Source organism: Danio rerio, chromosome 17 (genome assembly GCF_049306965.1).
Source record: "Danio rerio strain Tuebingen ecotype United States chromosome 17, GRCz12tu, whole genome shotgun sequence".
Classification (NCBI taxonomy): domain Eukaryota; kingdom Metazoa; phylum Chordata; class Actinopteri; order Cypriniformes; family Danionidae; genus Danio; species Danio rerio.
Genome location: NC_133192.1, coordinates 57,685,309 through 57,698,895, shown reverse-complemented (window position 1 = coordinate 57,698,895; position 13,587 = coordinate 57,685,309). Strand labels below are relative to the sequence as shown.

At 36.8% G+C, this 13,587-nt stretch overlaps 1 protein-coding gene across 3 annotated transcripts in view; it reads right to left on the bottom strand.

The window, feature by feature from the left end:
• The window catches only part of pxdn (peroxidasin), a 98,127-nt gene that overhangs the window by 15,001 nt on the left and 69,539 nt on the right, over positions 1–13,587 (bottom strand). For all 3 annotated transcript variants that reach the window (XM_073927640.1, XM_073927643.1, XM_073927642.1), the window contains exons 13-16: positions 10,375–10,487; positions 10,133–10,289; positions 7,824–7,932; positions 2,815–2,972 (exon numbers count right to left, since the gene is read on the bottom strand). In XM_073927640.1, coding sequence (XP_073783741.1) covers positions 2,815–2,972; positions 7,824–7,932; positions 10,133–10,289; positions 10,375–10,487 — 537 coding nt within the window. The remainder of the gene's footprint in view (positions 1–2,814; positions 2,973–7,823; positions 7,933–10,132; positions 10,290–10,374; positions 10,488–13,587) is intronic.

Below are 13,587 nucleotides of genomic sequence, written 5' to 3'. Positions count from 1 at the left end.
TTATCTCAAAGGTCTTTTAAAAGCAGGGAGTAATGCCAGTATATAGGTATAGATTTTTACAGGGTATGATTTTCTATATGCACTTTACATTTATACATATATACAAGTATGTGTGTGTGTTTATATTTTATACTGTTTTATATATATATATATATATATATATATATATATATATATATATATATATATATATATATATATATATATATATATATATATATATATATATGTTGATTCTGGCTTGTTAATTCTGGCTTGTTGATTTTCCCATGTTGTCACACAAGAAAGCAGTGTGTTTGAGCCTTCCCTTAAATACTGTTCTACAGTTGCGCCTCACATTAACTCAAATGTTGTTAATTAGCCAATCAGAAACTTCCAAAACCTTGACATCATAATCTGAGCTTCTCCAAAGGCAGAATAATCTTTTTGTATGTAAACTTGACCTACAAGAAAAGTTATAACAATTTCTATATTACAATATCTCTTATTATTCTGCTATTAAACAGAACAGAAACGCATTTGATAATCCAAACTTACCCAAAAGAGAAAACGTTTGGTCACATTAACATTGGACTTATTTTAAATCGTTATGTGCCTTTTTATACAGTGTATTTAAACTTCTGGTTCCAACTATATATATATAAATATATATATATATATATATATATATATATATATATATATATATATATATATATATATATATATATATATATATATATATATATATGTGTATAATTCCACTACATATAATCATATTGATTTAATCCCACTTAAATCAATTATTTTAAAGTATATTCATAGCAAAGTGAACAACATTTCATGAGGATAGCGGTCAAATAACTCAGGTAATAGTGTCTGGATTAATGGAGTTGTGTCGACCTCTTCTTGGTATGTCAGTGAATGTGTCCAGAGGGTAAATGCTCAGATTGGGACAAAGCTTGTCCAAACAGGTGGGGCCATTTTGCCATAGTGTGGCAATGAAAGCTGTGCTGTTGTCATAACCAGAACAAACAGTGAGCACAAAGCACCGCAGTGTCTGCTGACAATTTAATAAAGCAAACACATTTAGTACCAGATCTGCATTTTGAAGATGCCATAGAAGGAAAATCTGGATATTCAGTACCTCCGGATAGTTGAGTAATGAGTTCAGTACATGAAAATAACATACCATTAACACTATTGTTTCTGCATTCACATGTAAATCATGTGAGAGTAAAAACCAGGTAAAAGCATTGCACACTGGATCATTAATATGCACGCCCCATGTTGGGTTTGATTGGCCACAATATTTCCTAGTAAGATTACAACAATGCAGACTTTTTCCTTATTTATACGTTTATCTAAGCTTATATTATACTTACCATGTATGTGAAACTCTTATTTTGAAACCAGCAGCCATGCGTCTCTACTCTTTACAGCTTGTTATGCTGCGTTCACAACAGACGTGGAACGCGCGGATAAATCGTGCGTAAATAGCCGCATGAACATTTGAGTTTGCACGCTTCTTTCGCGCGTCAAACCCCGCTTCATTTGCGCGTCAAACCCCGCTTCATTCGTGCGTCAAATTCACTTCAGAACAGACGCGGATTCGCGTGAGGGGCAGGGCTTCTGTCTGCCCGGTGACTTTAGCTTCATTGCTAAATGGCCGAGCCCTGTTTGATGAACATTTTGTCGCGTGTCGGCTGGAGGATTTCCCCCGGGACAGCTACAACAGGCGATACTTCATAATCACACCCCCACAAGAGCAAGCTCCTGATTGGTTAACGTGGCGAGAATGTCCGCTGAAGTTCAGATTTTTAAACCCAAGTGTTTCGCACAAAATGCGTTAAGCTCATCAAACGCGCAAAACGCTCAACTTGCGCCACACCATTCGTGCGTATCGCGCCATTCACACCGCGCCATTCACATATTTTGCGTCATTCGTTTCGCGCCATTCGCAAGTATCGCGTCGCAGGATGTCTATTTGCGTGTTTGCATTGACTTACCATGTAAATCACTCGCACTTGACGCGCGATCTGCGTCTGGTGTGAACGCAGCATCAGGAAGCAAAATGCAGGATATACAGATTATAAATTTATTTAGCACCACCCTGAAGATGCATAAGGTCTGTTTAATGGTATCTTTTGTTAATGTAATGCGTGTATGCTGAAATGTGTCAGGTATGTTTGTAATGAGGCAACAAACACATGTAAACTGCTAAGCATAAGTGTTTAATGCACGTTTATGCATCGTGTCATATCACTCAGCTCTTACTGTGGTCTTTCTAGAGTGAAACGACGTCAATAAACTTGATCTGTTTAAAAAGAAGTTGATTGTAATTCCTGCCTCTGTTTTCATATATGTTCAAACTGCAAAATATAACTCTGTCAGCCTCTATTTGTCGATTTTTATTCAATATTCGATATTTCATTCACGACTCAATTTAGGAGCTTTAAGTAAAGTTAGTTTTATTTTCTTTCATTCACTCCTAGCTAAATGTCGAAAACATAGTAATTTAACATGGAATCTACAGAAGCTGCGGAGCATCACTGCAGAGCTCATTAATATTCATAACCCTTCCTTATATGGTCAAACACACTCTTTTCATTATAGGGGCATAAATGAGCATATAACACTGATTCTGGATCATTTTTTGCACTTATTATGTAAATATCACAGAAAAATGTAACATATTGAACCTATTTAATCTATGGCACCTTTAATTAAGCAAACACCATGCAACTTTGCATATATTGTCCAATGTGTATAGTTACACTACTAATATAGCATCTTAGCATGTATAGTGGCAGAAATACATAGCGCTGCAGATACCTGTCCCGTTGGTGTCCACCATGAGCCCCTGGTTGACGTGCCTCTGAATGAGAAGAAGGGTCTGCTCAAAGATCTCTCCAGCTCGGGCCTGCTCCACTGTGTAGGGGTCCCGCGGGTACCGAAACAGAGCCAGGAGCTCAGCGGGGGTACGAGGAGACCTGATGATGATGGAGAACGGGTAAACAAGACACATTTAGAGTAACCTAAAGTCTAACAGGCTTATTATTTAATTTAATGAATCAATTAAAGGGTCTTTGTGTAGAATTCAGAAGCCTTGTGTGTGTTTGAACAAGCTCCAAAATTCACTGGCATCTAGTAGAGTTGGATAGAGCAAAAAGAAAGGGAAGTTTCTTACTAGTACAAATAACAAAAGAATTGTTAAATGAAATCAAGACGCATTTTTGAGACAAGGAAAAACGTTTGTGAAAAAAAAAAAACAAGTCAAAATGAATCAAGGGTTTCTTTAAAACAAGTCAAAAATAAAGCACAGTAAAATAAAAGGGTATTTGTGGTATTTTCTTTCCACTCGTCTGAACAATAAAAAGCCAAACAGCCTAAAATCTCAAACAGTGTGTGAAAAAACACCCTGCAGCATCCTGCCTTAAATCACCAGATTAATAAAAAAAACACTAAAACACAATGCGCAATTAAGGTCTGGAGAAACACACTCTGTTAAACCAATGACAGATTATCACAGTAATACTGAAACTATGTCCTGGTGAAAAGCCCATCTGATATAAGGTTGACTGGGCCACATTTGCACACAACAATATGTTCAGATTTGTTCATATAATGTGCTCCCATACTTTGGGCAACTTGGATAACAGTTTGTTTTTCTCCACTGAAGCTCTCTTTTATACATTTCAGGCCATCCTAAAGCAGCTTTTACAGCCCTTATTGTCACTTTTAATGACATTTATATATATATTTTGCCATGATGACAGTAAATACTAATAGACTAGATATTCTTCAAGACACTTCTATACAGCTTAAAGTGACATTTAAAGGCTTAACTAGATTAATTAGGGTAACTAGGCAGGTTAGTGTAATTAGGCAGGTTATTGTATAATGATGGTTTGTTCTGTAGACTATCAAAAAATTTGCTTAAAGGGGCTAATAATTTTGTTCTTAAAATGGTTTAAAAAAAATTAAAAGCTGCTTTTATTAAAGCCGAAATAAAACAGATAAAAAAAAAAAAAAAAAAAAAAATCAAAGGGGGGTGAATAATTCTGACTTCAACTGTGTATATATATATATATATATATATATATATATATATATATATATATATATATATATATATATATATATATATATTTGTGCTGTCAACCGATAAAATTTTTTACTAATTAATCGCACCTTTAAAAAAAAATTAATCGCGAATAATCGCATTTAAAATACTGAAATACACAGTATTTATGCATGTGAATGAATGTATGTATGTTAGTATAAAAATGAATGTTTATCCTTTATAGGTCATATATTTTGGTTCACTTGAACAAAACTGATTTATTAAATGGATATTAAAAGAAATGAATATTTATTAAAAAATATTAAAGTCATTGAACATCTTTAAAAACAGAAAGATAATATATTTAAATTTATGCAAAATATCAGAAAAACAAATTGCAAACTATTTTTTTATCTGTTTCTTGAATTCTGCTCTTTTTGTCATTTTTTATTTAATATTTTTCCCCAACATATGACAACAGTCCAAAATTAGCACACCCAAATATATGAGTTTTTTTGTTAGATTAGCTCCAGGTTTTGCTTCAGTACTGACTAAACTAATGTATACATGAGCAATATCACGCATGTAGCAGTGCTGTATGACTCGAGGCCGCAGGCTGAGTGCCTTGGTGTCCAACCAGTGCCAATATACAGCCATATCACACTGCTACAAGTGTAAAATTGTGTTTATACAACAGTTCAACGGCACAATCTTGTATATAAAAAAAGATAATCAAACACAGAGAGTCTAAAACCCTTTTGTATGAGGAACTACTTTCTTCCGCCGTTTATTCACATCTGCAGCTGACATCAGAACAGCAGAAGCCGTTACTACTTCACCATTGTCACTTTAGAGCTAGTGTTTAAATGATTCTCTAGCGTAATGTCTAAAGTATTGACAAAAACAGCTGATTTCGCTCACATTTTAAAATGATAAGGCTGAACGGCATGAAATACCATCAGTCTACAGAGATTTCCCAGTATTTCTCTATTGCACAACCATCTTTGCACTGCTCAGTATGACAGGCTGATGGCCGCCAATGTGCTGACTCTCCAAAATTATAGATCTTTAAAATAGGCACTATTCTTATAAATAAACTGCATAGTTGCAATCTAGACAACTACATTCTGCCTAAAAAGCCTCAACAGTACATTATGTTGTCCAACAGCTGCAATATTTGTCAAACTGTAGTGAGTTTATTGATCTGCTGTCACCCTATGAAGGCGGAGTAATACACAAGGGTGAAGAGGCTGTACGAGTGCTGATATTGCAGAATATAGCACAGCTATCAGCCAATCAGATTCAAGAACCAGACAGAACTGTTGTATAAGCTCCTATTAAAAGTATAAATTTAAATGAGAAATTTGTGTGCACTCTGTTACATATTATTTTTGACACATTTTGTCTGAAATACACTGCAACTACGTCACCTTAAAAGACAAAAAGTTATCTCACAAAGCTAAACACACATAACAGCTTGAGCCCCTGGCTTCAGCTGCTTAAGCTCTGCCAGAGTAACTGCAAATAAATAAGCGTTATCAGTGTTTATTTGAGAAACCCAGATGAAACAAAGAGTAAGTGCTCGGCCAAAGTCAACAGCAAGCATTTGCGCCAAAGTTTGCAGCGTTAACATCATGTGTAGCCTTCAGAGAGCTGGCTTCACTTCCCATGTTATCTCTCGTGAACTGCACCAGGTTAAAGACATAGATCTGAGGTTATTTGTGCCAAAAAATTAAATCTAATAAAAATCTGTAATCAATAAGCATGTTTTGAAGGGGAACTATTACACCAAAATCACTTTTATAAGGAGTTTAAACACAGTAGTGTGTCAGCAGAGTGTGAATATAAGCAGCTTCTAATGGTAAACAATTATTAATTGTATTGTTTATAATCAGACTTAATAAAAACAGTCTGCAGAAACACTTTGATTGACATTCTCCCTTTGTACGCAATCTAGTCTCTCTTTACGAAGACAACATTATATCTTAGACGGAAAGTATTTGTCTTTAAAGAACACATGAAATCAAAACTAACCATATTGATGTTGTTAGCTCACATTGCTAGTTTTGTGGTTAACAATTCATCTGTGCATGTCATTAAAAAAACGTTTTCTCTTGTAATCTTTAATAGAAATCTGAAAATTCACTTCCGGTTTGTTTTCAGTTAAATCAAAGAGCATAGAATCACCAAGAGGCGACACTGTGTTGCTATTTGGGAAACAGACACTAGTTGCCGCTAGTGTCACGCGGCAGCCATTTTGGAATGAAAATTCAAATAGGACATCAGCAGGGATATCTAATGATAGACAGAATAAATCAAAATATTAAGTGAAAATAATATATATATATTTCCCAGAGATGGGTTGCGGTTGGAAGGGCATCTGCTGCATAAAAACTTGCTGGATAAGTTAGCGGTTCATTCCGCTGTGGTGACCCCGGATTAATAAAGGGACTAAGCTGACAAGAAAATGAAAGAATATATATATATATACACACATACAGGGCTTTACATTAACTTATAATTAATAATTATTATACTTATAATTAATCACCGGCCACTGTGGCTAGTAGTTTTCCAATGTTACTAGCCACTCTGCATTTTCACTAGCCACAATTTTGTTGTTGGGAAAATATATTTTATATGCATAAATTTGACGTTGACATGCTAAAATTACTTGATTTAAATTTTGTGTTATGTCCACATGCCTCCTCATTTATTTCACTTTTTGTGTATCGAGTAGGAGCTTGCTCAAGGAGCATGAGCAAATGAGTTGTGGTTTCATAGTGTAATATTGCAATTAGTTTTTATTTTTACATGATTTTTTTTAGATCTCAAAATTAACTATGTACCAAATCTATTTCTATAACCACACGAAACAATAATTATTTCTTAGCCACAAATTTTTAATGTGTCAAAACAAGCAAAATATAGCTGTATACTGTACTTTTTATAGTTTTATAGATATTTATATATATATATATATATATATATATATATATATATATATATATATATATATATATATTTACTTAAAATAATTCTTATAATAATAATTATTATTATAATAATTAATTATTATAATTATTATAATAATTATACTTATATATATATATATATATATATATATATATATATATATATATATATATATATATATATATATATTATAATAATTATTATTATAATAATGCATACATACAGTTGAAGTCTGAAGTTTTTTTTTCCCCCAATTTCGGTTTATCAGAAAGAATTTGTTTTCTACACATTTCTAATCATAATAGTTGTAATAACTCATTTCTAATAACTGATTTATTTTATCTTTGCCATGATGACAGTAAATAATATTAGACTAGATATTCTTCAAGACACTTTTATACAGACATTTTGATATCGTTGAGCAGGAGGAGTCTGTAAGGTTGTAATAACTCTCCCCAAACCCTTTTCCCCATATTTCTGAATGAAATACCTACTTTATCCAATCAGGTCGCAGTAGAAAAAACAAGCCACGCCCACTGTTTTCTCATTTAATATTCAATTTCTTTAGAAACACAATATGAACAAAACAAATTGTTTATGCAGACTTTAACACAACCCTCCCCATCTATGAAACACACTGACCTGAAGGTACAAAATAACCCCCAACATCAACCTTCACACACAGGGTCTTAGTCTAGCGCTAAGTTCGGGATTCCGCCGCAGCCCCTAAACACTCCCAGTGAATTCCTGCAGGGTTACAGCATCGTGACTCACAGCAGAAGGAACTGTTTTCATGGCTCACCCGTCAAAAAGCTGCCTCCGGGTGGAGTCTATAGCGCTGTTTATGCTCCGGATGGCCTCTTCAAGAGACGTGGAGACGAACGGATCACCTTCGCGGCTCACCTGCGGGACTACAGACATCAGTGTGAATGAACACTAGCATGTTTTAATCTGTATAAGTGATGAGAAAACAACATGAGCTCCTTTCATTAGCTTCTGACGTCTTATTACTGAAATACTTGATTCAGATTGTTCAGTTGTCACAATGTAAGGTATGTTCATGGCAAAAATGCTTTTCTTACTAGTCTGAACATCTAAAAATTCTTAAATAAAGATGCATTTTATAGACGAGTAAAATATTGTCCTGTTTTCAATAAATTAAACAGGTTTATCTGTAAAACAGGCAAACTAATCAGCCAATTGAGCAAGCAAAATTAAAATAGCTTTGCTTGTTTTAAGGAAAAACTTAATTTTGACTAAATTTTTTCTGTAAACAAGACTACAAGACTATGTTTTGTTTATTCTCTAGAAAATTCTCTAGAATAATCCCAAGAGGTAACAGACTGCGAAAAGCCACATAAAACAAAACAAAAATACGATGTATATGCCGAATTCAGCGGCTGGAATAAGCCAGAATTAGCTGAGCTGACGTGACGCGACCAGCGAGACCTAGCGGTCACTTAAGTGCCACGCCCTTAATTATGTAGACTTAATATAAATAAAAACAGATAACTTATAAAACATTCCCCCCCCCCCCCCCCCCCCCCTCACAGTTATAAAACATTTCACCCCCTCACAGTTGTCATGAAGGATCATATTAGCTGTATACACCAAAATCTTTTTTGTACCAGCCTGTAAACACCTATTTTCTGCAGTAAAGTTGGGCATTTTAACAATGAAGCCAATAGAAATTTGCTCTGTTTTTGGAGCCAGCCCCTAGTGGCAAGTCAATGAATTGCAGTTGCAGTTTCTTCCTTTTCATCCGTTTTACAACAAAGAGTGGAAGGTTGCTGCTTGGTTACAAACACAGTGTTACGTTCAAATAAAACAAACAAAAAATATTGATAGCGCTGAGACACGAGGATTGAGAACCGCTAGTTTAGATTAAATGCAGAGTGAACAGGAGGTTTTGTTGTCAAAATAATCCCAAAAGGCCATTGACTGTGTACAGCCACACAAAACAAAAGCAAAAAAATTTGATATATATGCTGAGCTCAGTGCCTGGAATCAGCTGAGGTGACATGACTGTGAGCAAGTGGCCACGCACTTAACTATGCAGACCTAAAATAAATTAAACTGATGAAAAAATGTATCCCTTCACAGTTGTCATGAAGGCTAATATTAGCTATACACCAAAATATTTTCTGTAGCAGGCTGTAAACATATTTTTCTACAGTAAAGTTGGCCATTTTAGCATTGAGGTCAATAGAAATATGCTCTGTTTTGGAGCCAGCCCCTGGTGGCCAGTTGATGAATTGCAGTGTCGATTACTTCCGTAATAGTTTTACAACAAAGAGTGGGAGGTTGCTGCTTGGTTACAAACACAATGTTACGATCAAATTGAACAAACCTCTGAAGCAATAAAAGAAACATGAAATATGGATAGCGGCGAGCCACGAGGATTGCAAACTCTTAGTTTAGAGCGAGCAGGAGGTTGCATGTTGTCAAAATAATCCCAAAAGACAGCTGACTGTGTACAGCTACACAAAACAAAAGCAAAAATCTGATATATATGCTGAGCTCAGTGCCTGGAATCAGCCGAGGTGACATGACGGGGAGCAGCAGAGACCTAGCGGTCACTCAAGTGACCCTGTCCTTAATTATACAGGTTTTTAAAGCTTGATATAAATAAAATGGATGAGTTATAAAACATTTCACCCCCTCACAGTTGTCATAAAGGATCATATTAGCTGTATACACCAAAATATTTTCTGTACCAGGCTGTAAACACCTATTTTTCTGCTGTAAAGTTGGCCATTTTAACATTGGGGTCAATAGAAATGTGCTCTGTTTTGGAGCCAGCCCCCAGTGGCCAGTCGATGAACTGCATTTTTAATTACTCCTGTTATAGGTTTACAACAAAGAGTGGGAGGTTGCTGCTAGATTACAAACACAGTGTTGGCCATTTTAACATAGAGGTCAACAGAAATGTGCTCTATTTTGAATCCAGGCCTAGCAGAATTTCGTTAAATTGCAGCTTCAGTTACTTCCGTATTGGTTTAACAAGAGAGAGCAGGATGATGCGGCTTGTTTAAAACCAAGGGTAGTTTCTGACACTGTCCACTCACCCTACAAATCCTAAATGCTTTGTTTTGCTCCATCAGTTCTTACCTTGCACTGTTAGCACCATGCTAGATGAGGAATATCCAATGGAGTTGCGGGCTACACACTCGTATCGGCCCCCATCGGCCAAGCCCACATCATGCACTTCCAGATAGCCATCTGGATTGATGTGGAACTTCCCACTCTCTGTAATCTGGACTCCATCCTGTAGATCAGAGATTATTAAACCCAGAAAAAGTCCCATTGGAATGGAAATAGATGGATTATAGGGAAATGTGTGGGGGTCTAACCTTGCTCCATGTGATGATAGGTGTGGGTTCACCCTGAGCGCTGCACGGAATCTGGACATCTGATCCAGACTCCACCGTCAAATCCCTTGGAGCGCTCGTGAAAACAGGCGTTACTGATGACGCAAAGACATGTGTTAGTGATTACAGCCGTGCAGAAAGTCATGCAACATGAAAAGAGCATGCACAGGGTCATACGCCGTCCTGAAATCGTCAAGGTTTCTGTAATTATGATGTCAAGGAACGAGGCGTTTGTGAGTGCTCAAGGCCAGTGTGTTTAAAGAGCTTTATATAAACATCTTATTCTGAAAGCTGAGAAGACCTTTGAGGAAGTCATGACATGCTTGTCTAGGTCCATAATCAGCCGCTTTACAGCTGTTTTGGAGTCATCTAGATGTACCTCTAGCAAGTGCTAAGAAATGTCAGAACTTAAAGGAACAGTCATTTTGCAGTCATTTGCTCACCCTCGATTTCTTTTCTCTGTGAGACAAAATGAGATTTGTTTTACATGCAGTGCCCTTAGAAAATTTGCGACCTCTTGCAGAATCTGTGAAAATGTCAATAATTTTAACCAAATAAAAGAGATGCATGTCATTTTTTTTATTTTGTACTAAGATATTTTGCATTTGCGAAGCAGTGGTGCAGTAGGTAGTGCTGTCGCCTCACAGCAAGAAGGTCGCTGGTTCAAACTTCAGCTCAGTTGGCATTTCTGTGTGGAGTTTGCATGTTCTCCCTGCCTTCGCGTGGGTTTCCTCCGAGTGCTCTGGTTTCCCTCACAGTCCAAACACCTGCGGTACAGGTGAATTGGGTATAGGCTAAATTGTCCGTAGTGTATGAGTGTGTGTGTGAATGTGTGGTGACCCCGGATTAATAAAGGGACTAAGCCGACAAGAAAATGAATGAATGAATTAATATTTTGCATTTAAGATGTTCACAGGACTAAAACAAAGCTGAAACTGTTAAAATAGCCCCTGTGCAAAAGTTTGTGAACCCTGGTTTTTAGCAGTGTGTGTTTTCCTGATGATCTCCCAGTGTTTTTCTGCTTTCTGATGGGTGTTCATGGATCTCTTGTTTGCTGTGAACTGTTAAACTGCTGCTGTTGTTCATTAATATCCTCCATGTCCTGCAGATTCCCCCGTTTTCCAGCATCTTCTGCAGATTTGAGCTCTTTCCAACAGAGACTGGATGATTTCAGGTTCATCTTTTCACACTGAGCAGAAGTGAGAGACTTAAACACGACTACTAAAACAGGTTCAACCACTCGCTGATGCTCTAGACTTGGGGTGTCCACACTTGGACTTCGGTGTCCTGTAGATTTTAGCTCCAACCCTAATCAAACACACCTGAACCAGCTAATCAAGTTCTTACAAGATATATGGTCCCACTTTATATTAAGTGTCCTTAACTACTATGTACTTACGTCAAAAAATAAATACAATGTACTTACTGTGTTTATAATGTATTTGAGAACACTTGTGGTGCTTTTGAGTTGGGATAGAGGTTGGGTTATGGACAGGTTTGGTGGCATGGGTAGGTTTAAGGGTGGGTTAAGGTGTAAGGGATGGTCAACAGTGTATTTACAAATGTAATTACAAAAGTTAATTACAGATGTAATTGCATACATGTATTTAATCAAGCATAAGTACACAGTAAATACATGCATTTACACAATAAGCACATTGTAAAAATTATTAACTACTGTGTAAGTACATATTAGTTAAGGCCACAATATAAAGTGGGACCGATATATTAGAAACTTCCTGGCAGGTGTGTTGAAGTTAGAGCTAAACTCAGGAGGACACTGGCCCTCCAGGGCCAAGTTTGCACACCCCTTACTCTAGAAGGATTAAGAGCCGGGGGTGAAAACTTTTAACCGGGATGACGATGTCCAATTTTTACATTTTGTTTTTGTAATATTATTGTTTGTTATTAAGTTATTAAAGACAAATTAGGTACAATTAACCTTGATCTGAAAATTGCTGAAGTTTTCACCCCTGGCTCATAATGCAAGAACCGAGGGTTCACAAAGTTTGCAGGGGGTTATTTGAACCATTTTTCGGGTTGTAAACTACATTTAAACTTCTTTTATGTAAAAATGTATTACCCTCATCTGTACTAAAAACTAAAATAAACTACACGTATTTTGTATGTTCTCTCTTTTTTTGTTTTAAAATGATTCGCATTTTCATAGATTCTGTGAAATCTACAGTGGCACTGTATGTAACCCCTCCAATTCATCTTCAAAACACCGTCCTCAGAATGGAGCTTGGGTGTGCAAACCAGCACACTAAACACCACAGGATTCATTCATTTTCTTTTCGGCTTAGTCCCTTTATTAATCTGGGATCGCCACAGTGGAATGAACCGCCAACTTTTCCAGCATGTTTTACGCAGTGGATGCCCTTCCAGCTACAACCCATCTCTGTCAAACACATACACACTCAGGGCAACTTTAGCATACCAAATTCACATGTACCACATGTCTTTTGGACGGGGAGAACATGCAAACTCCATACAGAAATGCCAACCGACCCAGCCGAGATTCGACCCAGTGACCTTCTTGCTATGAGGCGAACGTGCTACCCACTGTGCCACCACTTTATTAATTACTTTAACTAACTAACTAGTAACTAATAGCTTTATTAGCTATTTTTTATTTCAGTTATATAGTATATAGATGATATCTATGAGTTCATTCATTTATTCATTCATTTTCTTGGCTTAGTCCCTTTATTTATCCGGGGTCGCCACAGCGGAATGAACCGCCAATTTATCCAGCGGATGCCCTTCCAGCCGCAACCCATCTCTGGGGAACATCCACACACATTTCACACACCCATACGCTACGGACAATTTAGCCTACCCAATTCACCTGTACCGCATGTCTTTGGACTGTGGGGGAAACCGGAGCACCCGGAAGAAACTCACGCGAAGGCAGGGAGAACATGCAAACTCCACACAGAAACGCCAACTGAGCCGAGGTTCGAACCAGCGACCTTCTTGCTGTGAGGCGACAGCACTACCTACTGCGCCACTGCCTATGTATTTCCCTCAACTTGCTCTTTGTAAACTCTCCCCATTTCTTCAGAAAGTTCCAGTAATCCTGCTGTAAATAAGAGCGACTCTGAGCCAAACCTGTGCCTTGGTTTAAAGTAAATACAGGCGGTTGTTATGCAGTGTGTTAACAAGCATTACTACATGGAAAAGCTCTCGCCA